General features: G+C 39.3%; 1 protein-coding gene across 2 annotated transcripts in view; it reads left to right on the forward strand.

The window, feature by feature from the left end:
- The window catches only part of RELN (reelin), a 479,973-nt gene that overhangs the window by 386,512 nt on the left and 66,990 nt on the right, over nt 1-26,471 (forward strand). For both annotated transcript variants that reach the window (XM_003782608.3, XM_023518943.1), the window contains 11 exons: nt 5,810-5,968; nt 6,160-6,348; nt 7,223-7,496; nt 10,868-11,008; nt 11,111-11,288; nt 14,551-14,635; nt 16,314-16,496; nt 18,194-18,365; nt 18,467-18,569; nt 21,358-21,587; nt 25,933-26,153. In XM_003782608.3, the coding sequence (XP_003782656.1) occupies nt 5,810-5,968; nt 6,160-6,348; nt 7,223-7,496; nt 10,868-11,008; nt 11,111-11,288; nt 14,551-14,635; nt 16,314-16,496; nt 18,194-18,365; nt 18,467-18,569; nt 21,358-21,587; nt 25,933-26,153 (1,935 nt within the window). The remainder of the gene's footprint in view (nt 1-5,809; nt 5,969-6,159; nt 6,349-7,222; nt 7,497-10,867; nt 11,009-11,110; nt 11,289-14,550; nt 14,636-16,313; nt 16,497-18,193; nt 18,366-18,466; nt 18,570-21,357; nt 21,588-25,932; nt 26,154-26,471) is intronic.

A 26,471-nucleotide genomic window follows, 5' to 3' on the forward strand; every position in this document is an offset into this window, starting at 1 on the left:
GTTTGGCCAGGATTTTGCAAACCAGTATGTTACCCTGAATCACTCTCTTCAGAGTAGCTGCATGGAGCCACGATCCCTAAGAGTTCTTATACAGATCCTCAAGCCTGAAAAGTATCTTCTCCTCTGATGTAGGCAGGATTACAGGGGCGTTTGTTTTAGGGAACCCTATTCCTTTAAACTTTCCATAAAGAGGGAAAAAAAGACAGTAGCAGAAACTTTTACATCAGCATGAAACATATTTGCTAGAAACAAATTTTCCTAGCATGGGGCATTACTGAATGCAGCTCAAACGCTACTCCTGCTCATAAACATTCTGGGTAGCAAGAATCCTTGTGTAGGAGGACCAGTTGTTGGTAATAATAAACGTTAACTTTTAGTGAGACTTTGTATATGCAAGACACTATTCCAAGCGTTTTGCCAGTGTTAATTAATTTTGTCTTCATTATACCGCTTGCCAATAAGTATTTGTCATATTTTACAGTTATAGAAACTGAGGCACAAAGAGGCCAAGTAACTTGCTCACAGTCATGCAGTTAGTAGGTGATGAACAAGGATTCAGACAACTCATGGGGCTCCAGAATACATGCCTTAGCCATCAGACTGCCCTGCCCCTCTCTTTCTCTGAACTCCACCCTCCCAAGGCACCCATCATCTTCTCTCTCAGGTGATTTGGTTCTGAAGAAAATGCAAAAGGCTTATAGCATAGTGGTGGGATTCACTAAGGGACCTAGGATGTAAGTTAGTTCCCAGCACAAAATCCATGGGCTTCTCAAATGGATGGAACAGCGTGTGAGGAGTTTTGCATCTTATGTGTTGGTATTATCTCATACAACTGTGTAAACCATACTGGCTTCAATAGTACCTGCTCATCAGTGGAGTGACTGAGGGCTGTTCATCAACACCCCATTTCCTTGGTTGTGGCATCACTACCTGAAGGCTTTAACAGCTTTTTCTGGGTATCTCAGTATTTTTAGGCTAGGAATTATCCAGATCATCCATTTACTGGAGCAGTGGTCTAAAAGCTTTTATAGAAAACTTTTGCATTCTGTATTTTCTTCACCAAGTATTTATTGTAAGAAGAATCTGTTCTAAGCCACTGTTCTAGGTGCTACAGATACAGTGTCACCAAAAGACACAGGCGTGAGTCGTGCTGAGCTAGATTATGCTGCAGTTACACCTCTAAGTATCAGTGGGCTAAGCCAAACAGGATTTCTGTCTTGTGCGACATTTTCTTCCTGGGTCATCTGAGGTCCTCTAGCACCCAAAGTCATGAAGCGGCAATCCAGGTAGATTCTGGATGTTGCCAGCCACGTGGCAGAGGGAAAGAGGAAGTGTGGTGCAGGGATCAGGGACAAACCTCGCGTGTGCTGGCGGGGAGGAGCCATGTGGGAACTAATGTTCTAGGAGAAGAGTCAGATAATAAACAATAAGGAGAAGAAATAAGTCAGAAAATGTCATGTTGTAAGGGCTAGGCAGAAACAAATAAGCTGATGAGCTGGAAAGTAAACTTCTGTGGGGGTAGATGCTAATTTATTTTAGATAGAATAGTCTGCATGGGGGCTCACCCAGGAAGAGACATTTAATAAATTGAAATCCAAAAGAAATGTATGTGCATAACTCTTTTGAAAGTGACAAATCCATAACCCCCTATTTATATATGACCTAAAAAAAGTAGAAAATAAAAACCCTGGGCATGTTATAGCAGGAAGCGTCTGCTTATCACAGATAGGGGCCTCTGCTTTGTATTTAACCTCGGATTACAAGTGCGCTGTCTGCCCTGTGAGCCAAATTCCCCTCAGGATCTCTTTAGGAACAAGAAACTTTTTCTCAACTAGTCCTGAGCCATTTTTATAAACTCAGCAATGGCCATGTAATTCACATCCCACAGGCATCTCTCAGCCTTTCATTAAAAATCGGATGTTAAAATGTAAATCTGCTTAAATCCTTGAACAAATCTCTTCCAGTGATGAAAGTAAAGATGTTTTACTTACTCAAGCTGAAGCATCACTTCACATATTTGGAATTAAAATCAAAATTAAGCTATTTTCAGTAAGACTGGACAGAATGTAGATGAAATTGCAGTTTAAAAAGAAAGATGTTTTACATGCCTTAAACCCTCAGCAGATGAGCTAAAGGGCTTGATTTATTCAGATATACAATGTTAGATGACCCAGCTAATGAGGCTCAGCACTGACATAAGATGTGTATATTGCAGTTTCCTTTCTTGCGTTCCTCCACTACCTCTTATTTATCTGGGATTGTTCTTTGGAATTGGAGCCCTCATCACTGCAGACCTTGTTACTGCCTGAAGGTGTATGTGACACTCCTTAAAAAGCTAATGAGGAAAAAGGCAGGAAGCAGAAACCCAACGAACTGTGCCCCTCCTGAGCTGTGCTGCTTATATTTTAATGCGTGAATCATTTGGGAGCCTTGTTAAAATGCAAATTTAGATCCAGTAGGACTAGAGAGAGGTATGGTGTATTACAGATTGTCCCAAAACTGAGTGGCTTGAAACAGCAAATATTTGTTACCTTACAGTTTTGGGGAACAGCTTAGCCAAATGGTTCCAGCTTAGAATCTCTCGTGCAGTGGCAGTCGAGACAAAGGCTGGGAAGAACACAGTCAAGGGAAGACTTAACCAGGGCGGGACCATCTGTGCCCAAGATGGCTGGCTTACGTGGCTGTTGGCAAAAATGCTGCAGTTTTCTCTGGGTATTGGCAAAGGCTTCAGCTTCTAGCTCCATAGGCTGCTTGACTATCCTTACTGCGCGTATGGAGGCCTTGCCCAGAGCAAGAGATCTGAGAGACAGCAGGGAATAAACTGCACGGCCTTCTATGACCTGGTCCCAGAAGTCACTCACCATCCCTGACACCATAGTCTTTCCATTCATTAGAAGCAAGTTCCTCAGACTGTCCACACTCAGAGGAAGAATTAAGCTCCACTTTTCGAAGAGAGGAATTTCCAAGAATTTGTGGACATATTTTTAAAAACCTGTTCCAAAGTGATACAGGTGCTCACCTTAGACCAGCCAGTGAAATCTTATTCTCGTGATGCTTTGTTTCTGGCACTGTCATCTACCTTCTGAATAGGTCATCCCCAAATAACTAAATAAATAATTTCTCTCTCTTTCTCATCTTATTATGCATAAATCCTGTTAAAACAGATTAAGGCCACAAGAAAAATTATAATAAATTTTGAAGTGTCTGTATCCTCAGCTATCCAACATCACGCTAAAAAGCCAATAGAACATATTTTGAGCCAACCTGAGGGATTCTAGACTAGACCTTTTTCCAGGCATTCCTCAGCTTGACTCCAACAAAGACTGAAACATCTACTTTAGTCTGCCTCATGAACTTTGGTGTGTGACTCTGTCCCTTTCCCAGCACTGGAGCTCAATCAACTGAAGCTCTAACTCCCCACCCTGTGTACAGCATGCTGTCTCCTCAAGAAATTCTGTTTTTTGAATTGTTTTTATCCTCTTATTTAGTTGGATGAGTGCCTTAATTGTTAAATAAGGTAAGTTTAATTCTCCCAAGATTTCTGATTTTTAGCATATGTGTCATTTTTATTCCTGGCATCATCCTTTCTTAGATGTGGTGACAGTAGTACCATGTGCCATTTTAACTCCACATTTTACTGTACAATTTCTTAAAACTTTATTTTAGTAAACTCTTGGTTATTCAGCATGATAAAGGGATTGAGACATTCTAGTCAGTCAATAGGAAAACTAAATATAAATAAGATATAAAACAAAATTAAAATTAAATGTAGCTCTACAGAGCACAATCTCTGTGAACACTCAAAAAGTAACTCAGGGTTTCCATTCATAATTATGAATATGCAGTGCCAGTCTGAGGAACAACTATAGCAGCAGTTCTCAACCTATGGGTTGCGACCCAGAGGAACTGTATTAAGGGCCACAGCATTAGGAAGGTTGAGAACCCCTGAACTAGAGCATAAGCAATTAGAGAGATACCATGTATCCATCTCATATAGTTTGCCCTCTTCCACCAAAACAAACACTCAAGGTGCCAAAAAAATGTACACACCTTTTGAGAGCTCTCGTTGGGTGTAAAACTGATCATTCCCCAAAAGTGTATGAATTGCAGGTAAAACGAACGTGCACAGCGTGTCTAGGTGCACTGAATCAGTGACAGTACCTTTCATTAGGATGACCAGAAGTCCCACTTTTGGCAGGACAGTCCTGATTTTTAACAATTTGTCCTGTGTCCTGCGGCATTTTTTAAAAATCCCAATTTTTGGAAAGAATGCACAGAATGGAGGGGAGAACAGTAAGGGAATATACAGTTTTCAGCTGCCAAGTGGCTATTTTGCCAGGATATGAGTTTTATATTATTTTTGTTAATTTTATGTTAAACTGTAATAATAACAAATAATTCTTGAGAAGTGATTATTGAGAACTGCTTATCAAAGTTTGCATTGTTGTCAGGCCCCACCCCCATCAATGGTGTCCCGCTTTACCAGTGTTAAAATCTGGTCACCTTACCTTTCATTCAACTTTGAAAGTAACACATAAACAACATCTCTTAAAATGTGCATCCATGTTTGGTACCCTCTGTATATATTTATTCATAATACTGACAAAATTATATATAGCTATTACTAAGACTGGCACAATCATGCTTCTAAATGGACACTCGTGGTATATTTTATGATATATGTAAATTAATTTCCACAATTTTATCCTTAACAGTTTGTTCCTTTGCATTCAACATTATTCTTTCCCTATGTCCTTGGTAGCACGTAAGGGCCCCAGAGTTTAGTGTGAATTCCCGGGATCCCCCCACCCTGGGGGCAGGTGGAGGAGGGTAGGTGGACAGAGCAAGTAGAGACAGAAAGGGTAATACAGAGAAAGGAAAGTCAAACTCACACTGGAAAGAAGTGAACTTTTCTGTTGGCTACAAGGTCAGACAATTAAGATTGTGAACTCATCCCAGAAAAAAAAATGCTACATATCTCATTGCTGAATATGACCACAGTCACCTTCAAGGTACTCCCCTGGGGAAGCTATGCCCCAATGCCAGTGCCTAGTCCACCCTTCAAAGCACTTTTCCTAGGATCAGTTTGTGAACTTAATTGTCAGGCCTCATACAACAACAACTCTGATGATACCTTAATAGTCAGGCCTCAAAGCAATAACAACAAAGTTGCTTTGAAGGGTAGGCTAGCCTTGGCATCAGTACATAGCTTCCCAAGGGGAGTGCCTTGGAGGTGACTGTAGTGATATTAGGTACAAGGTATAGCGCTTTCCCTAGGATGAGTTTGCAGACTTAATTGTCAGGCCTTGTATTTAATTTGGCTTCACTGATCAAGGTCTAACAGAGTGTGAAGTGCCAGTGAAGTAGAATCTCAGACAGTGGACAGCACTCACTGAGCCTAGGCAGCGAGAGTGCTACTTGGTTTTTTGCTGGGAGATTGAGATATTTCTTCTGAGTATATAACAATGGTGAGAATTTATAATGTTCAGGACAGAATTTAAAATTCAAATACACGATCTGGAGTGGGTTTTTATGTTCCCCTTACCAACCTATTCATCACTCAAAGCCGAGTGGTCTTTAAAAGAGCTTATGTATTTTCTTTCTCCATTTCCTGGGAGTCAGTGCATTAGAACCTGTCCAGAAACTGATGAGCCTTCAGGTCTGCTAATTCGTTCCATGGAAGTTAGACGAATGTGCTTTCATTCTGTGAGGCGCAATTTGAGGTTGCTGTGCTTTCACCACGTAAGAAATACTGTTCTTTGCCTCTAGGAAACTGTCCAAGTAACTGGATTTATGTCTTTTAACTCAGGGCTCGTTGTTCAGTATTCAAATGACAATGGGATACTCTGGCATCTGCTTCGAGAGTTGGACTTCATGTCATTCCTGGAACCACAGATCATTTCCATTGACCTGCCACGGGAGGCAAAGACTCCTGCAACGGCATTTCGATGGTGGCAGCCACAACACGGTGAGTTACTGCTCTCTCCCACTTCCTGCTAGCTTTCAGATCATACCATATCCATGTGCAACTTGTATTATTATGTGTTTCTTAATTTGCTGTCAATTTCTAGATAATTTGATTTAAAATCACAGTCATAAATATATTCATATTGCTATATAATGAGCCTGCTCTAACTACCTTTATTCGTCTGATTGCAGGGAAACATTCAGCCCAGTGGGCTTTGGATGATGTTCTTATAGGAATGAATGACAGCTCCCAAACTGGGTTTCAAGACAAATTTGATGGCTCTTTAGATTTGCAAGCCAACTGGTATCGAATCCAAGGAGGTCAAGTTGACATTGACTGTCTCTCTATGGACACTGCTCTGATATTCACTGAAAACATAGGTATATATTATCACCAGATAAAGGGAGAATATTTGATTATGTAGAGGACTAAATTAACTTAAACTCAAGAGGAAATTTTCAGATGCAAAGCTATGTGCCTAACTACGTGTGCTGAGGAAGGCTCTCAGGAAAAAAAAATTGTTACTGTCCTAGTATACACATAACTTGATGAGCCCAGTAACTTGGTTTTTGTTGAAACTGTCTTTCACAGAACATGGATAATATGGGTAAGGTTTCTTAAAAGCAGAGCTAAAAAAATCTATGTTTATTCTATAATTTGCAGAATTATAGACTTAAGACTCTATTAAAGAAAAGATATGGCTTGGTGCCCATTAGCACAGTGGTTATGGCGCCAACCACATATACTGAGGCTGGCAGGTTCAAACCTGGCCCAGGCCAGCTAAAAAACAATGACAACTGTAACAGAAATAATAACTGGGCATTGTGGTGGGCACCTGAAGTCCCAGCTACTTGGGAGGCTGAGGCGAGAGAATCACTTAACCCCAAGAGTTGGAGGTTGCTATGAGCTGTGACACCATGGCACTCTACCAAGGGTGGCATAGTGAGACTCTGTCTCAAAAAAAAAAAAGAAAAGAAAAGATAAACATATATGTGTCAAAATATATAAAATATGTATAATTGGGCTGTATCAGTTTTTAAAATATTCTACCTTAGCCCCTTTGAAGGTGATAATGCTTTTCAAGTTAGCAGGCAGCCTTCCACATTTCTGAGTTCTGGGGGTAACCAAATAAAAACAGGAAATACTCATATGAGAAGCAAAGCCAGAGCCATGTGAGGAAGCGATTATAAGCAGAGACACCGAGTAAGAAAAGGGCACAACTGTGTGCTACTATCGTGCTTTGTTTTTTTGCAGGAAAGCCACGTTACGCTGAGACCTGGGATTTTCACGTGTCAGCATCGACCTTCTTGCAATTTGAAATGAGCATGGGCTGCAGCAAGCCCTTCAGTGACTCCCACAGTGTCCAGCTCCAGTACTCTCTGAACAGTGGCAGAGACTGGCATCTCGTCACCGAAGAGTGTGTTCCTCCAACCATTGGCTGTCTGTACTACACAGAAAGTTCAATTTACACCTCGGAAAGATTCCAGAATTGGAAGCGGATCACTGTCTACCTTCCGCTCTCCACCATGTGAGAATTGTCATTTGGCTACATATCAGAACTGTGGGTTTCTGTCACCTAATTTGAAAATAATTGTGATTCCACTTGGGGATTCTATTATTCTTTCGTGATAATTATGCATGGAATGTGCCAGGAAGAAAAAATAAAAGTGCAAGGTGCTTTGAGTTGAAATTTGTAAATGTGGCCAGCGAGTGCCAAAGGTCTTATAATACTGACCTTTAATGTCCTTTGGCAACATGAAAGCTGCCCACCAGATTCAGTTTTTAAACTGTTATAAAAATAAGTCTCTACCCGTAAAGCAGACTGATGCTTTTTCGCGTTAAGCAGTATGTGAAATCACCACATGTAGGCAGCACCCTTAGTTTTCTTCATCTCACTGCCATAGTGTGAATACAAGGTTGGTTCCTCGGGAATGCTCATGTCATTTTGCGCCCTCTTCCCCTACCCAGCGTTTCAGATCACATTCAGGAGTCATTAATATACTGACTTACAGTAGTAGTCACGATGACTCCAGCTGTTGTAGGCAAACCATTTGGATAATGCAAGGGTCTTTCTAGGAACTAAAGTGTGCTGTGGTGACTGGCTGGAGGTGTTGCCAGCCTGGAGCTGGTCCCTGTAGAGCCTTGCCTCTCCCCTCCTACTCTGTTCTAAATGGTGGGAAATGCAGGAGAAATTGGCCTCTCCAAGTCCCATCCTCCTGTATCTGCTGGCTTCCCAATAGGTGCAGGTAGTAGTGGACATTAGCAAGAGATTAAGGATGGAAATAAGGTATAAATCAAGAAATGCCTTCCCCTTCCTTTCCTTCCTTAAGTGTATCTTGGCCAACTTTTGGCCCTCCATGTGGCCCTGGCCCCCAGGGGCTCCTCCATGTGACCCTGGCCCCCAAGGACCCCTCCATGTGGCCCTGGCCTCCAGGCCTTAGCAAGTGTGTCAGTCCTGGGTCCCTCCAGCCATGGACTTGTAGTGCCTGGTTCCCGGACTGCTGAACTCGGCTTTCCTCACTGCCTCACTTTCCACCATTGGTTTCTCAGCTCTGCCACTATGTATCCAATTCCTTGCATTAAATCCTTTCTGTATTAATTATAGTAGTTTCTGTTTTCCTGATTCAGTTCTGATTCAGAGGTGCCCGACTAAATGGCAGGGAAAAAATGCAGAAAAGCCACAGCATTTCAGTATTTAGCCTAAAGTAGTTTCCTGTGACTGCCAGAGCTTTAAACAGTGCTTGCTTGGAGGTCACGTATTCTTTTTTTTAATCAATAAACACTTATTGACTATCTATTGTATTTTAAGCACTTGATACTAAATGAATAAGTTTGATCTTGGAACCAAATATATTAAAGTCCTGTGTTACTTAACAGCCATGACAGATTCTGAGAAATGTGTCATTACACAATTGCTGTGGTGCAACCATCAGAGTACACTTTCATAAACCAAGTTGGTGTAGCCTGCTACACACACATCTAGGCTATATGCTACAGCCTGCTGCTCCCAGGATACAAGCCTGTGCAGTGTGTTGCTATGTTGAATACTGTAGGCAATTGTAACACCATGGCAAGTATTTATGTATCTAAACATAGAAAAGGTACAGTAACAATACAGTGTAAAAGATAAATGGTACCTCTATTTAGGGCACATGTCATGAATGGAGCTTGCAAAACTGGAATTTGCTCTGGCTGAGTCAGTGAGTGTGGAGGCCTCAGGCATCACTGTACACTACTGTAGACTTTAAATTTAAACACTGTACACTTGGGCTACAGTTGATTTACTGTTTTTAATCTTCCTTCAATAATAAATTATCTTTACTGTAACTTTTTGACTTTATAAACTTTTTAACTTTTTGCCTCTTTTGTAATAACACAGCTCAAAGCACAAACACATCGTATAGTTGTAGAAAACTTTTTCCTTATATTTTTACTGTATAAACTTTTATATTTATAAAGCTTTTTAACTTTTTTTTTAGCTTTTTAAACTTCTTTGTTAAAAACTAAAGTAAAACAGGTTAGCCTTGAGTTATACAGGTTCTGGACCATCAAGAACTCCGGACAGGAACTCTTAAGTTCCACTGTTGTGCGAATCATACAGACATTGACCAGAGCGTCGTTAATGCTGCACATTACTGTATTTGGGGTAACATACCTCTAAGTCATTATTTATGGAATAAAATGATAACAGAGGTCATGCTCAGGGATATCAGTTTGGGGAAATTGGAGGCAGCTTGCTGATGGAGCTGAGTCTGAGTAGGGCTTATCCAAGTGAAGAGGGGTGCGAGAGAGCATTTGTACTGTCATAAGCCAAAACAAAATCCCAAAGACCAGAAGAAGCTTGAGCTAAATGGGGCAATTCACAGATTCATTGTTGTCAGAATCAAATTGTGAGGCAAGAAATTAGGGAAAGAGGTTGGAGCCAGGGAAGAGAGCAGATGATGGAAAGGCCATTATGTCATCTTAAGTAGTTCGGCCTTGACAGTGCCCACTGGGGAACCGCTGAAGGGTGTTAAATAGAGTGGCGATGGGATTAGATTTCTGTTTTAAAGTCACCAATGCTGACAGCTGTGATACATTGAAGGGGGACTTGGGTAAGGAAAACAATTGTACTTGAAATAGTACTACAGGAATTCTACTTCAGGTGATCTGTGTTCCACGTTCCAAATAACTAACCCACAGACCTCTGCCGTGAATTCTGTTCCTAAATGAGGGGCTGATATTTGGTGAGGCTGCATCTACTTCTGAATAAAGCAGTCTTAGGAGCCAGTGTACATATTGCACTATATTTGTGTAATATGTGTAAATATTGCAAATATAGTGCAATATGTACACTTGTGCAAGTTACATATTGCAAATATAATAGAAAATATAGGAGTGCATCACATCATTCTAGCCCTCGGCTCTAGAGAGCCAGAACCTGGAGAACCATAATATACAGCAGAGATCTCTTAGGGCTGCCGTGCAGTCCCAGAAACCATTTAGGGACAGTAGAATAGGGACCTCACTAGCAAAACTTTAAAAGCTTTTCCTCATGCTTACTATCTTGGATATCTTTCTAAATGCTGAATAGCAGTAAAAGCTTGAAATCGAAATTCTGCATGGAAGAATTTCTAAAACAAAGTAAATCAATAGTTCAAAATAACTTCCATGTCACACACCTGTTTATCGAATCGTATATGAAAGAGATGGTGAAAGTTAAATAGTATGTTTTCTATTCTCTTGTTTATGGGTCAAGAGAAAATAGCATCCACTACTTACAAGGCAAATAAAGTGTCCTCCAAGGAGAGGAAACTTGGTTCTAGAGAAAGTCACTTTAAAGGGAAAAGGAAATTAAAATGAATATCCTCATGCTTTCAGGGTTGCTTGTCAAACCAATGGTGTGTTTTCTTTGCTTAGTTCTCCCAGGACCCGGTTCAGATGGATTCAGGCCAACTATACCGTGGGAGCTGATTCCTGGGCTATTGATAATGTTGTCCTGGCCTCAGGGTGCCCGTGGATGTGCTCAGGACGAGGGATTTGTGATGCTGGACGCTGTGTGTAAGTTAATAAAACTGGCACTTTCTTTACAATGAGAAGATAAAAACGGCTTCTTGAACTCACGACAAATAATGCCTTCTCTCTGCTCACTCTTTTCCTTAGGTGTGACCGAGGATTTGGCGGCCCCTACTGTGTTCCCGTTGTTCCTCTGCCAGCGATTCTTAAAGATGATTTCAATGGAAACTTACATCCTGACCTTTGGCCTGAAGTGTATGGTGCGGAGAGAGGAAATCTGAATGGGGAAACCCTCAAATCTGGAACATCTCTCATTTTTAAAGGGGTAAAAATAAGATTCTTCTTTTCTGCATTCCTACTGACACCCTTCTGCACTCACTGCTCCGCCTAAACGCATTTCTGAATCTGTTCACGGGACATATGTTCACAGGACAGATAAATTCTTTTCTCTGCTTTAACGATCAGACCTTCCTTCCTTTCTGCTATAATTATGTATAAAACTTGACATGTATATAGTTTTTAGAATCCAGCACTTTGTTATTAAATTTTTCATTTGAAATATTTTTTCATGATTTTGTGAAAGATCTTTACTTTTTTTTTCTTCTTTTTTGTTTTTACTTCTGCCTATAGACTCATTTGATGACTTTAAGAAAACCAAACATTTAAGTCAACAGCATTCTCAAACATCGTTGGTCGATTTTTATACTCCAACCTAGATGTCTGATTAGAGAAGTGCCGAGCAAGCATGTAAAAATCTGTGCTAAGTTGGCACATTTTCACATGTGAATACATATTACATCCCGTCTCTCCCAGCATGGAGAAATTGCCTAAGCTAGGTGTGCAAATGAAATCTGTGACAAAATTCTGCATGGAGCTTTCTACAGCCTTAATGATTAACACCTAACACTTAGAAAATTAGGTGCCCTGGAACTTTTTCAATTATAGTTAATAGATGCCAATTATCATCCTTGTTTGAATCCAAATTCTTCTCAAGTTTTAGATGAGAAAGAGGAAAAAAAAAAAAAAAAGCTTAGGGCCTGAGATATTTACAAGCCCCTGAGAGTTTTAAGAGAGCAGAGAAATCAAGGTGGAAAATTCCAGAGCAGAAACTCATGGTTTTTTGGTTTATTGTTTTAGTTTTATCTCAGATGTTCACTCTCATTACCACTAGCTCACTTCTAATCATTTGGAAACAGCTTGCAAGACCAGAAAGCAGAAATCCCATAACTTTTCATAATTCATAGATCTTTACCTGATAAACGTTTAAGCAATAGAATTAACCTAGTCCTTATATTCTATAAACAAGAAAGATACATATTTCATTTCTGTTTTCTCTTTAGCCATCCATATGCAAGAGCAGCCGGGCATTATGTGTGTTAGACGCATTGTCTATCAGCTCCACGAGACGTAGAGAGGGCTCAGCCTGTGCCATTCAGTAGGTTGTAGTCTGACCTAGAAAGGCATTCGTTCATGAAAAAGGAAATGATAGTCTCTTCTTAACATGTATAGATTCAGGAGTACTGTAAGTTATTAAAATAGCTTGTTGGCTGCAAAAGAGTTCCTCACATTTAGCACAAATGGATCTTTGAATGTGGAAAAAGGATGAGAAAAGAAACATGTCAACTAGAATATTTGTGGCAGCAGGGCTTGAAAGTTGTGCCATAGAAACATGAATACCAAGATCTTGTGCTAACCTGTAAACCAATACTGCAAATATGAAAAAAAGATACTTTTCGATTATAAACCATGCCCACTTTCAACAGAATTGCTCCTACAAAATGCAATGCAAAAAAAAAAAAAAAAAATTTTTTTTAAATACAAAAAGCCAGGCATGGAGGCTCATGCCTGTAACCCAAGTACTGTGGGAGGCTGAGGAGGAAGGATTGCTGAAGGCAGGAGTTCAAGACTTTCTGGGGCAACGTAGTGAGATCCCTTCTCTTAAAAGAAAATGAAATCAAAAATGTAATGTAAAAATCCCTTTATGGGTGACTTGTGTTTGCCCATGGGAATGATTTTTATTTGCATTCCATAATCAAGAGGGATATCTTGACGGTAGTGAGGGATATTCATTAGCTACATCTGTCGGTTATCCACCTCGAACCTTTGTCATTACAAGCTAAGGAAGCCACCTTTTCTCTTAACCTCAGCCTCCACGTGGCACCCAGCTGTAAAAGAATCCCAGATTTTATGCTGGAGTGTATGAGGGAGAGGGCAAAGACACGGAGACATGAAGACAGCAATTAGTTGTCATGACTGAGCAGGGCAGTAAATTACTATAAAGCTTTTACATGACAACCTTCTATCTTGGAAGTATGACTCTCTGCCTTGTGAAGTTATGAGATGTGAATAAATGCAGTTAATTTCCGTAAAATAACAAGTAATTCTCAAAATAATGGTATCTTATAGAAGATAGAGGATAAGATTCAAAATCTGATGTATCTGAGTCTGAATCCTACCATCACCTCTTAGAAACTTGAGCAAGTTACTGGCCCTCTCTAAGTTTCTGTTTCCTTATCTGCAGCACAAGAATAATAATGTCTTTGTTAGGAGTGCTAGGTGCTTTAAATGAAAAAAAAAAAAGTCTACTTTAGGTAGGGCCCAGCATTTGTAGACACTCAATATATAATTGTTGCTGTAAAGTTTGCTTTATTTAAAAATTTTCAGCTATTAAGGAATGTGAGCTATAATAAACGCTAAGAAGAAAAGGTAATTTTTGCTCTTTCTAGATAAAATTATGTTAGTTTTTCGATAAAAAATCCATTGACAATGTTCACTCAGTGTCACATGGCCATACATCACTCAAGAATTTCTTTGTTAAGAACTAGCAGCTCAGAAGTTAAAGGCCTGTTTGGACCTGAGGACATTTGCACAGTGATATTGTGTTTTACTGGCTGTCACTGCAATCCTATGAACACATGAAGACAAGAATCTTTCGAGCTGTCAGTCCCAGGCAACCAGAAATAGTTAATTAGCAGAAAAAATTACTGAAGCTAATGTGATCTCTTTCCTCGTTTGCTGGCTTCTCTGCGTGAATGGTTACAGCGTAAGCACGGGGACTTGCCTTCATTATGCCTTATTTAACTTGACCAACTCGGGGGTGTTGTTGTGTCAGCCTGATTGAAAGCCCCCAGGCTGTCAGAGTGAGCAAAGGAGTAATAAGTTTCTAAGACTCCTTGGAACCCTGAAAAAGTTACCTATTAGTTCCTGGCTTCCAGCAGAAGCGCTTGGCACATTCTCCATCTGCTTTCTCGTTACTCCTCTCACAACATGCTGTGATCAAAGGAGGCTATTTTTTAAAAGGCCTGTAGATGCGTAATGCTATCATTTTCACACTGCTTTTTATAAAAGTCACAGTGAAGTAGATTTAGAGTTGAGTTTGAAATTGTGTTATTTAGGCACAGGAAATGAAGGCCATTAAGAGAGAGGAAACAATGATCTTTCATTTTTTTCCTTTTAAACTGGACAAAATTTGCTTCTCAATCATTATATCTATTATTTAGATAATGTAAGTTAATTGGATAAAATCAAAGGAATATAATTTTGCAAATGAAATATGATTGCTTCACATGTTATATTTTTATTTTCAGGAAGGACTAAGGATGCTTATTTCAAGAGATTTAGATTGTACCAATACTATGTATGTCCAGTTTTCACTCCGATTTATAGCAAAAGGTAAGCCATTTCTATGGGTCAGAGTTCATTATTTTCTCTATAGAAAATTCTCCTGTGCACAGTTCCCCCCACACACACACACAAAATAACAGATTTAAGAAAGGCCCCTGAACTTTATTATATGGAAAAGCTCATATAGATTTGTGTACATAAATGTTCACAAATGTTTTTCTTTAATGTAAGTTTATCTTAATACAAAGGTAAGAAAGCTAGTTGATTTTAAGTAATTTCAGAGAGCCAGAGTAATCATCTTAGTTCTATGGTAGTTAAATTTATCATTTTATCCATGAGTCTCTCCATCACTACTATGAGGGTGATTGGTGGGATCAAGCCTATGGTTCATCTTACAAGGGTACATGTGAATCTTTCTAAATGGAGAATATAAATGTTTTAACACAATAACGAAGAAAATGACATGAAGGCTATTGATACCGGACTTTTGATACTGGATTTCCAGGCTCTTGGTCTCAGCAGTTCAAAGAATGAAGCGACAGACCACAGGATCAGCAGTAGGTTAGGTTTTATGCAACAAGTGTTACAGCTCTCACAAAGAGCCAAACCTCCATGCAGAGCAGGGTCAGCAGTAATACAAGTGTTACAGCTCTCACAAAGAGCCAAACCTCCTTGCAGAGCAGGATCAGCAGTACAAGTGTTAACAGCTCTTGCTTTCCTGTGCACGCACTTGCCCATTCTCTCGCACCCCCCGCTCTCTCTCTCTCAGGTCTGTGGAGGTCTGCACTTGGGCTCTCTGCTCAGGGGCTTATATAGGGGCAGTTGTCCAATGAGCTTTCAGGTCCTGAAAACAGACCAATCAGGAGGAGGTTTTGAAAATAGACCAATCAGGGATGCACTAGAGGAATCCCAGTGTCTTCCCCTGCTCCTGTCCAGTTCCTTTGGCTACTGGAGCCTCCCTTGTGGGAGGGAAGCACCCACCACTTGCCTATGCTCCAGCCTGCTGATTCCTCTGCTGGCTGCCACCACCAACACCACCAAGACTGAGGCGGCAGGCCCTCCAGCCCCGGCTCACCTGAGCTGGCTGGGGCGCCACCTATCCTGTATCACTATGTTAACCAGTTTGATGAAAATGTTTCAAATTGTATATAAAAACAGCACACTATACCCCATGACTGTATTAATGTACAAAGCTTTGATTTAATAAAAAAAAAAAAACAAATTTTTTAAAAAAGAATTTTAAATTAACTTATGAAAATACTGGATATTTTTACAAATGTGAACCCACAAAGGCCTACTCTTTGTTATTCTGACCTTTATATAAACTAAATAATTTTCTTGAAAATGTCATTGCGGCTGTAATAAATTTTAAAGTAGTTTTTTGTGTGGATGCTGAGATGTAAATATTTTACCCTTTGTAATGTTGCCTATAGAATAAAAATATTTAATGTAATGTTTCCTAATACAGAAAGGTACAGAGGTTTACCTGAGAGAGAAAAGGAGGTATTATTGTGTGCAAATCCAAGATTTGGTGTGTGTTTTGAGATATGTTTACACAGAAAGTCCAACCTATCACCACTTTAAGTTGCTCCTTAAGCATTTGGGCTCTAAAGCCTCTATGTAACTATAAGTCAGCTTCTGCCTTGGCACCAAAGAATCAGCTAAAAACGTACCTTTTCCCCATTTTCTCACCGTATGTTTTATGTCTGTGTTATCTTCTTCCTAGGTACCCCCGAGAGGTCTCACTCTATCCTATTACAATTCTCTGTCAATGGAGGAATCACTTGGCACCTGATGGATGAATTTTACTTCCCTCAAACGACCAGTATACTTTTCATTAATGTTCCTTTGCCATACACTGCCCAAACCAATGCTACAAGATTCAGACTCTGGCAGCCTTATAATAATGGTAAAAATGCTTGTGTTGTCTGTGATCAAAATGGACCATAGCATGTTACCCTCTATGTTTCTAAGGTGTGGAGGAAGCATTTGCCAACTGAGTGGCTCAGCTGTCCACAGCACACACATTTTACGTGGTACGTGCTTCCCTTTGACGAGTCTCAGTGGATACTTATCTTTGTATATCTTTATCGTCTCTTCCTACCTGACTAGTAAGTTCTTTTGATGATGTAAATACCTGAACCTCACAGAGCTAAGGTTTTTTAACAGTAATCCAGCATTATCGTCAGATACTCATCAATTGGAAGTTCATTTTTGCTGAATTTATCTGAGAATAGGTAGTCTTTTGAGGGTACCATTTTGTTAGGGAGATAGAACATTAAAGCAAAATGCTGTGACACAGTGGGAGGGACTTAGACCAAGCAGAGAGTGGTTGGATAAAATATTCTTATCAACTTGCTTCAGTGTTAAGTTAAAGTGCATATATCATTTCATAGCATTTTCCAATGGTTACAGAAAATGATTCCACAAAATTGTAATGTTTTGTTGCTACCAAATTTTGATTAGCTATTGATTATAAAAGAGCAGACTTCATGCATTTAATCGTCTAAATAATTACAGAGATACCACATTAAGCAAATTCTTTAGGATAAAAAAAGAAAGTACTTCCATCTCTAAAATTTAACCTATTTCCTTTTTAACAAGTAAAAAATAAAATAAATTTTTAATTTATCATGAAATACACAAATACAGTAAAACCTCTGTAAGTTGAACACCCAAGGGACTGTAACAGCTGGTCAACATAGGGAGGTGGTCAACATTAGGAACCTCCATCAGACACGGCGGTGCGTGTCTGATCTATGAAAAATTAGGTCAGTGTAAGGAAGTGGTTGATGTAGGGAGGTGGTCGACTGTGGAGGTTCTGGTGTACATGTAGACTATCCACAGGTTTTAAATCCAGGTTCTCTTCATGTTGTGTTATATTTTTTTTCATTGTTTTCATCACTTGCACTTAAATAAGAGGAAAGAAAGCTATAAGAATTAGAACAGTGATAGGGTTCGAGAGAGATGTGATTTCATTTAAAGGGTCAGGCTATGTCTGCAGCTTCCTGTTTACACATCCCTCTTTTTATTTTGGAAGAATTGTACTACAAGTAGAAATCACCGAAGAAGCAACCTTGAGAAATCTTGATATTCCTACTTAGCATATTCTTATCATCTTGTTTCAAGTTCAGTCCAAACAGTGCTTTGCAAAAGCAGCCTGGGTTTAGCCCTTCTTATTGACTCTGTAACATCTTCCTCAAACACCCAGCCTCAGGTGCTAAATCAAATCTGGTAACAGTCTAAGGAGTGATTTCAGCAGTTTTCTGTATACTCTATATACAGTAGAACCTCCATATTTGGTTCTAGAAATGTACCTCTTGCCAGTGCAGGGTCCATAGCACCAGAGTGCTGCACACTTTCCACAGGCTGAAATCAGCGAGGCAATTCCATGGTATGTCAGTTGAATGTGGTTATAAGATTTCTTTTTTTCATGCTTTAGTCATCATAAATACACTGTGTTACTGAGTTTGTGTTTTTTAATAGAAGGCACAAGTTTAACCTGTTGCTGCTGGGTTCCTTTTGTCCTTTACTTTCTTTCCATGAGCAAAAATGTCCATCTGATTTTCATCATTGGAAAATTTGCTTTATCCGAAAATGCCTTAGGTAAGAAAGAAGAAATCTGGATCATTGATGACTTCATAATTGATGGAAATAATTTAAACAACCCTGCCATGCTTCTCGATACGTTTGACTTTGGGCCCAGAGAAGACAATTGGTTTTTCTATCCTGGTGGTAACATTGGTCTTTATTGCCCATATTCTTCCAAGGGAGCACCGTAAGTATTTAATTGAGAAGCTAAAAATAAAACCTCTGCTGTATACAAAGCATGGTGAATTTGTGCCTAAATGGATTCCTTACTGTTTTCTTGCATAACAGGGAGGAAGATTCAGCTATGGTGTTTGTTTCAAATGAAATTGGTGAACATTCCATTACTACCCGTGACCTAGATGTGAATGAGAACACCATCATACAGTTTGAGGTATTTGACTTTGTTCTATTAAAAATGCTTTAAATTTTGTCTTGAACAAAAACCAGGCAAGAGGCGGGAAATCTCAGATAATCTTATGCATTATGATTTCCCATTTTGTGTGCAAGGACGCAGAGGTTTGGGCATCATAATTCAATTTCAGCAGCAGAACTAGTTATTAGGTTTATTTCTGAATTTTTGTCCTTTATGATATAGTTTCCCTGCCTGCTACAATGGGAAGTTATTGAAATAAATTATTTTAAACATCATAAAAATGAAAAGGATTATACTATTCCAGCATTTTCATGATTTTTATATGAAACAAGATTTCTTAGGACCCAGGCCAATGTAACTATAGTCTATATCATGCCACACATTTGTCTAGTATTTATCATGATGTGATGAACTTTACAGATAACAATACTATACTGTTTTTATAATTTCGAGTATATTGCTCTGTGCATTTTATCCCTATGCATGCACTCCTTACATTTGTCAAGAAAGTAAATTAATAATTGATATAAAAGCCTCTGGATATTTTTAAAATTTAGTTAAAATCAGCAAGACCAAAGATATTTGTTTCACAGCTGAGTTCTGTACCAACCAATCTGTAGAATTACTGAAAATGTTTCTAATTACATCAACACAATTTTGAATATTTGTTTTAGACTAATTGCGTGCATCCCCTCAATTACAGTTGTCTAGCAATCTCAAAAGTCAGAGACCAAATGATGCTTTAGTGGAGAACTCATTCTGTATTTATTTTAAACTTTCTTTTACATTTTCTAATCTTAGTTTATGCTTTCAATGCTACGAAAAGAATAATGGCATTGGACCTTTTAAGAGTTCTGTTATCAAAAGAATGCAGCTAGAAACAAGTGCCTGTAGTTGAAAAGTTTATCAAATGTCAGTGATTTACTTACCAGAAGGTAAAAGAGTAAACTCACACGTACAAACATAAGATATTATACATCCATTTAATGGAATATATCAATGACTATTGATATCTATGTGTATCAATAACTGGTTACTCTGTTAAGATGGTGTGATAGTCAATTATAAGAGGGGCTTTACTATCAAATGCAAAGAAAAAAAGATGGTGTGATAGTAAGAAAACGTTAATCCCAATTCAAAGGGGGAAATTTTTCATAAAAAGAATAACATGTATTTATTGAAGTAAGTTTTAGTTAAATGCACTTGAAAGCATGGAAAAGGGAATGGAGTGGTTGTTTCCCTAATGGTTAAAAAAATTCCTGATGTAGAAACAGAGAGTAGATGGGTAGTTACCGGGAGGGGAAGGAAGAGGAAATGGGGAGAAGTAGCTCAAAGGATACCAGCCTGCAGTGAGGTAGGATGAAGACCCCAGAGAACCAGTGTAGAGCGTGAGGACTAGAGTTAATAGTACAGGGTGTCCCAAAAATTGCCCGTAAAATCACCATACATAGGGAAAGTGAGAAATTGTAGCTAAGTGTACTTTGATTTACAAAATGTGTATGACAAAATTTTATAAAGAGGTAGCCAATATTTTGTAAATACTGAGAATATTTTGTAAATTTTGTTTGTTGTTGTTTGGGATTCATTGAGGGTACGAAGAGTTAGGTTGCATGGATTGCATTAGTTAGATAAAGTCCTTCCTATAATTGTGTCCCACTCCCAAGAGGTTTGTCATACTCTGTGCCCCCCCCATTATTTTGTAAATCTTTTGTAAAAATTTTACAAAGAGGTAGTCAACATGTAGAAAGCTCTGTTGTAAATCTTTTGTAAAACTTTGTCATGCATATTTTGTAAATAAAGGTACATTTAGCTACAATTTCCCATTTTCCCCTATGTATGACAACTTTAGGGGCAACTTTAAGACACCCTGTATAGGACTGTATGGTAAAAATTTGCTGAGAGGGTAGATCTTAGGTGCTTTTACCACCTCCTACCCCCCACCATGCACACACAGAAGTAGCTATGGAAGGTGACAGATAGGTTAATTTGCTTGGCTGTAGTAATTATTTCACTATGTATGTTATATCAAAACAGCATGTATACACCTTCAGAGGTATCCAACCTTTTTTTTTTTCTGCCACACATTGGAAGAATAAAAGTCCTCTTGGGCCACACATTAAACACTAAAACACTAATGAAAGCTGATGAGAAAAAAAAAAAAAGGTCCATGCGTACTTTTCGTGATATCCAACACCACAAATAAGCAAAAAAAAGTCCTTACAAAATCAGCATGTGGCTGACCTGCCTTAGACACCCCTGCCTTAAATAGAGGGAATTTTTAAAAAGTTTTTCACCCTGTGCCAGGGAAATAGTAAAAACAATTATATTGCTTTGATATTAAATACGTGCCAAAGATTCTCCATGTGCAAAACTTTTGGCATTATTTGGAAGGTGTCATAAGTAAGAAAACAGAAGATATTTCTTACCTAGTAGACTGGAAAAAAAGCTAATAGGATTAGGGAAACAGTCTTTTCATTGTGATTTGCAGGGCTATGGAAAATGGGTCAAAGGTAAAATTTGGAATTGTCCCAGCTTCTGCCTGAGCCACTTCCTGGTTTTTTATAAAATGACAGAAATACATTTTTTACAAGGTCCTTTGAGGTTCTTTAAAAAATTATAATGAAAAATTATAATTTAAAGGCAATATATAATATCACTCTGTTAGGCAAAACAGAATTTTACAGTGTTAAATATTTTAGCAGGACAGTTCCCAGGAAAATGGACTCTAGAAAATATTGAAGTGGTGAATCGTTTCAACTCTTCTTGCTCTGAGGTAATTTGTATCTTTTCTTTCTTCTTCCCCGAGATCAATGTTGGATGCTCCACTGACAGCTCGTCTGCCGATCCCGTGAAATTGGAATTTTCCAGGGACTTTGGGGCGACCTGGCACCTGCTGCTGCCCCTCTGCTATCACAGCAGCAGCCACATCAGCTCCCTGTGCTCCACCGAGCACCACCCGAGCAGCACCTACTACGCGGGCACCACGCAGGGCTGGAGGAGGGAGGTCGTGCACTTCGGGAAGCTGCGCCTGTGTGGGTAAGGCCCTGCTGCCTGGCACCACACGCGCTTCTCATTTGACAGGTGTCCCCAGCATTGTCACTGACTTGCTGCTTTACCAGGGGGCACTTCCACCTGACGTTCCTTCCCCCCTTCTCACTTGAAGCAGAAGTGACAAAAGCATGAACTCACAGTCTGGAGGTAGATTTGAAGAGCATCCCAGGGACTGCACCCTGCAGTGGGGTTCATGCCCCAGTGGGTGCTGATTAGATCAATTAGGAAGCAACAGAAATCTGCCTCTCCCCTAAGGCTATGCCTCTTCTCCTGCCCACCTCCACCTCAGGATATAAATGCGGTTAGACTTTTATAACTTTTGAACGTCTATGTCTCCCAATCAGGGAGAGGACATGTAGGGAGGACGGAAACCCCCAGAGTGACCCTGGTGTCTCAGAAGGCCAGTTGTTAACACATTTCTCACGGGCGTCTCCACTCTCCACCCTCTCTCAGCTGTCTTGTTTGACTTATTTGACTTGGTCTGTTGAAAAGCAATTTGAAGATAAAGGTCTTAAAGCCTAACAGAAAGGAAATAAAAAGTCTGTTTCAAAAAATAAAACTAATAATATCCATGAGCAAAGAGAGGAAATCAACAAAGCAGGCGGCCTCAAAACTCCTTTTGTCTCAGAATAAAGAACTCAGAGTATGTCAGAAAAAGAAGAAAGTACTGATACCAGACTCTCAAGATGGAAATACATTTATATTCCTGATGTGAAACTGAGCATAATTGGAAGTCTCGGATCTTCAAGCAAAACCACTAATACCTAGTACTTTTCCAAAAGGGTGAAAGTGGATTTTCAAAAGTCTGCATTCTCTTTGAACTTAAATCCATTCCCTCGTCATTATCTCATCAGCATAATTTTTATAATTTGATTGCTAAGGGCTTTAATATTTTGTGTTGTCAACTGTGTCATTTCCTAATCCTTGCTATTACACCAGGACATTATTCTAATAGAAAATCTAACTCTTAAAAAAAAAAATAATAATAAGCATTACTAAGCGAAATGCCCTCAAGGTTCTTTAGAACTGATAGCCAGAGGAGACGAGAGGGAAATATTTGGAGATCATAGGAATACACCAAAGTGACGACGCAGCCCGCACAACCAGAAAGCTGCCACTGATGGGGAGGGGAGCTTGTCTGTAGAAGAGCTGGGCAGGGGGAAATAACTCAGGAAATACTTTTGATCCAAAATCAGTTGTATCATTTAAGATTGTATGTTGCAAGAAACATAAAGACGCTTATAAAGAAAAGTAGAAGAATATATTGGAAAGATATCAGGAACTGCATGGGCTCTTCTCAGGAAGGATGAGGACCTCAGCTATAGGAATTTGAGATCCTTGTTTTTATCATAGAGACGTTAACATTACTCAGCAAACCACAGCTTTTATTTTCTGAGAATCTTAATTCCAAATTTCAAAACAAAGAAAATCTGAAGCTCTCAGCTATGCCCAGAAAGCCAAGTGTTCCATGCAGCACAGCTGCCAAAAGACCATGTCTACAGTTGGAGGAGAAAGGCCTGGGAAGCCAGGAGGCACTGCTGCAGTCTGAATGCTCAAGTCTCTTCCAAAACTCGTATGTTGAAGTTATTACCCCCGAAGGTGAAAGTGTCAGCATGTGGGGTCTTTTAGGAGGTGAGAGTGGAGCCTTCCTGATTAGCCCTTATAAAAGAGGCCCCACAGAGCTGCCTTGGCTCTTCTACCATGTTAGGACACATCAAGAAGGCCCCAGCTATAAACCAAAATTGAGCCCTCACCAGATACCGAATGTACTGGCTCCTTAGTCTCAGACTTCCCAGCCTCCAGGACTGTGAGAAATAAATTTCTGTTATTTGTTAGATACCCAGTTTATGGTATTTTGTTACAGCCTGAACAGACTAAGACAGTTACCTTATGAACAGAATATCCCACCAAACTCCATCACAGTATTGCTGAGAAGCACCAGGTTTAATGGACCCCTCATTTCCTCCAATTGCCCAGTTAGGAAATTAGATTAAATAGAAAAAAAAAAGTAAAGAAGGGTTGGAAGCCATGTTTTTGGATTGTATTTTACCAACTGAGACTTGCTTCAGCAAACTCCCACACAAAAATAATCCTGTCTACAGGGGTATAAAATAAGGTCCCAGAGCCCTGCCATCAGAGGCACTGGGTGAAGGTGCCCATGCCAGGAGAGTGTGCCAGTGTTGTGGAGACCAGCTCACTGAAGGGTTAGTGATGTTCAGTGTGCTGTGCTCACAGCACAACGTAATTTGGAAATCTGAACAAGAGAAATGCATATGTCTGTATTTTCACCCACTGGTGAAAAGAAACTTAGAAAAGGTAATCCTATGAGACTGTACAGAACTTAGACTGCCGTGTTGTTTGTATTCCATGTCATTGTTACTTCCATGAAAAAAAAATGCATTAAGAAGGCATGCCCATTCTCAGAGTGCTATAAATGTACTTTTCAAACTGCCTTCAACCATTTCTGTGAAGAGAAGAATTTGCCTTAACAGTGTTGTCTAGTCCTTGTTTGGGGAAAAGAATTAGCACTCTTCTTAAAACCCATGCAGGCATGAATTGCTGGAAGGCAAAAGTTAAATTTTCTCCAACTCAGTGAGTCATTCCTTGGTTTGCATTCAACATGACACATAATAATAGCACAAGTGCTAGCTGCTAAAAACAAAAAAAATACAAAATCTGTGTTTAAATTACCCTTTTCTGTGTACTTGTTGGACACTAGGTATACAACAAAAGTCTATTAAAGGTTTCCAGGTGCAAAATGGTCATTTTTTGCCTCAGCTTACAGTCAATTTACATTCAAAAAATCAGTATTGAGCTTGGATCTGATTTTATTCTCATCACTTTTGTGTCCTTAGAGTCTAGAGTCTTTTTGTCTTTACAACTTGTTAATTGTTTTTGCTTTATGCAGTTCCATAATGAGTCGACCAGAACCCCTATTTAATGAAAGCAGTGTTGTGTGCTTGAAATCTTAAGTTCATGTTTAAGAAACAGATCCTTTCCTCTACGACTGGTTTAGGATAACAGATGCTGACATTCACCAAGGAGGGTGGCAGGGAGAAGCTTCCAAATAAGATTTCAGCAGAAGGGAACCACAGTGAAACCAGACCCTTCAGCCCATTTATCACAGCACTTGCACTTTCTATGTTGAGGCAGGTGAACAATAATAAATATCCAACAAGGTGGTTCATTTGTATTCAGAACATTTGAATAAATAAGAAGTGCAAGAAAAATCCTTGTAGGCATTTGTTCAAAGGAAAGCTCTAGCCATTTCCCTCAGCTCAGCAGTCTAAAAGTTCAAAAGGTAAGAAGTACTTCTTGCCAAGACTAAACTCTGAAAAGTATTTGAAAATAAAGTTTAATTATTTGGGGGAAGCTTACTATAGTTGCAGTCCTGATATAAACAATGAAATTAGGATTAAAATTAAATGTGGGAACTTGAGTTCAGCTTTCCTATCTACTAAACTTTTAGAAACCTCACAAATGCATTTCCCTCCCACCATCCATCCCCAGCCCTACTGTTTGACTTTGAATTTCTATTTCTCAAATAAAAAACGATTCAGAATTTAGTTTCAATGACAACTGAAAACGGGGAAGATTCACAGTGCACAAAAGTCAGTACATACTCCATCTCTATAGCAGCCCGCTCCTCTGCAATAAATCCAGCTTCCTTGAACCAAGTTTTACACATGGTAAAATACATTAATCTTTCTGGACTGAGCGAATTATATAGACTATTTCCAAGGAACTAACTTATCAACAATATGATAGCACAATCCATTTACAAATCAAAAGGAAAACTATCTTTGATTTAAAAGGAAATTAAGAAATAAGAGATGCCTAACTAAAAGTACATCTGATTTTGTCGCCTTTTCTCTTTAAAATAATCCATCGAGGCTCTCTTGCTTCTGGTAAATAAAAATCCAAAAATCCTCGGTTTAGCTCAAACGGCCTTTCAGAACAGATTACATGCAACAAGCATTTACTGAGCACCTACTGTGTATGAAACACCTGCCATCCTCCGTAAAAAGGAACAACAACACAAAAGAAGCACGACATTGACCGATACACACTCACGGCCAATCAGGGGAATAGACACACTTTTAAAAAACTCTAGCTGTGGTAGCTATAGTAGTGAAAATGCCATCAAAATTATGAAGCAAGTGAAGGAGAAAAATTAAAAAGACTCTCCAGAAATGGCAAGTCCTGTTTTCCACTTGATGAGTGTGGTACACAGGCGGAAACTCTGCACTGTTCATGGATCAGATGTGCTTATTTGGAAGGCATACTGTTTTGTTGATTCGTTTTTGAAAGACTTGTATCTCTTTGCCAGGTCAGTGCGTTTCAGATGGTACCAAGGATTCTACCCTGCTGGATCTCAGCCAGTGACATGGGCCATCGACAATGTCTACATTGGTCCCCAGTGTGAGGAGATGTGCAATGGCCACGGGAGCTGTGTCAATGCAACCAAGTGTATATGTGACCCCGGCTACTCAGGTCCAACCTGTAAAATAAGCACCAAAAATCCTGATTTTCTCAAGGATGACTTTGAAGGTGATCTTTTCGTATCGAGTCTGTGTAGCTTTGTGAGAAGCTGACATGTTAAACACAGCTTTTGATAGAGAACTAACCATCAAGTTCACTCTTCTCAAATTTCATTATTCTCACTGTAATGATAATATGTGATTGTAAACACCCAAGAATTTATTTAGTTTTGAATTTTACGGGGTTCTGTTTTTGAAACAGAAGTCCATGAGAGAGAGTACAACCGAATTGAGAAAAACTAACGCTATTTTCACCACTTTTTCTACCACTTGTAATTTTCAATTGATGATAATTTTAGAAAATATCTGTAGAAGTTTAATCTTAAGT

Source organism: Otolemur garnettii, unplaced genomic scaffold, assembly GCF_000181295.1.
Source record: "Otolemur garnettii isolate 467f Iridium unplaced genomic scaffold, OtoGar3 scaffold00005, whole genome shotgun sequence".
Lineage (NCBI taxonomy): Eukaryota > Metazoa > Chordata > Mammalia > Primates > Galagidae > Otolemur > Otolemur garnettii.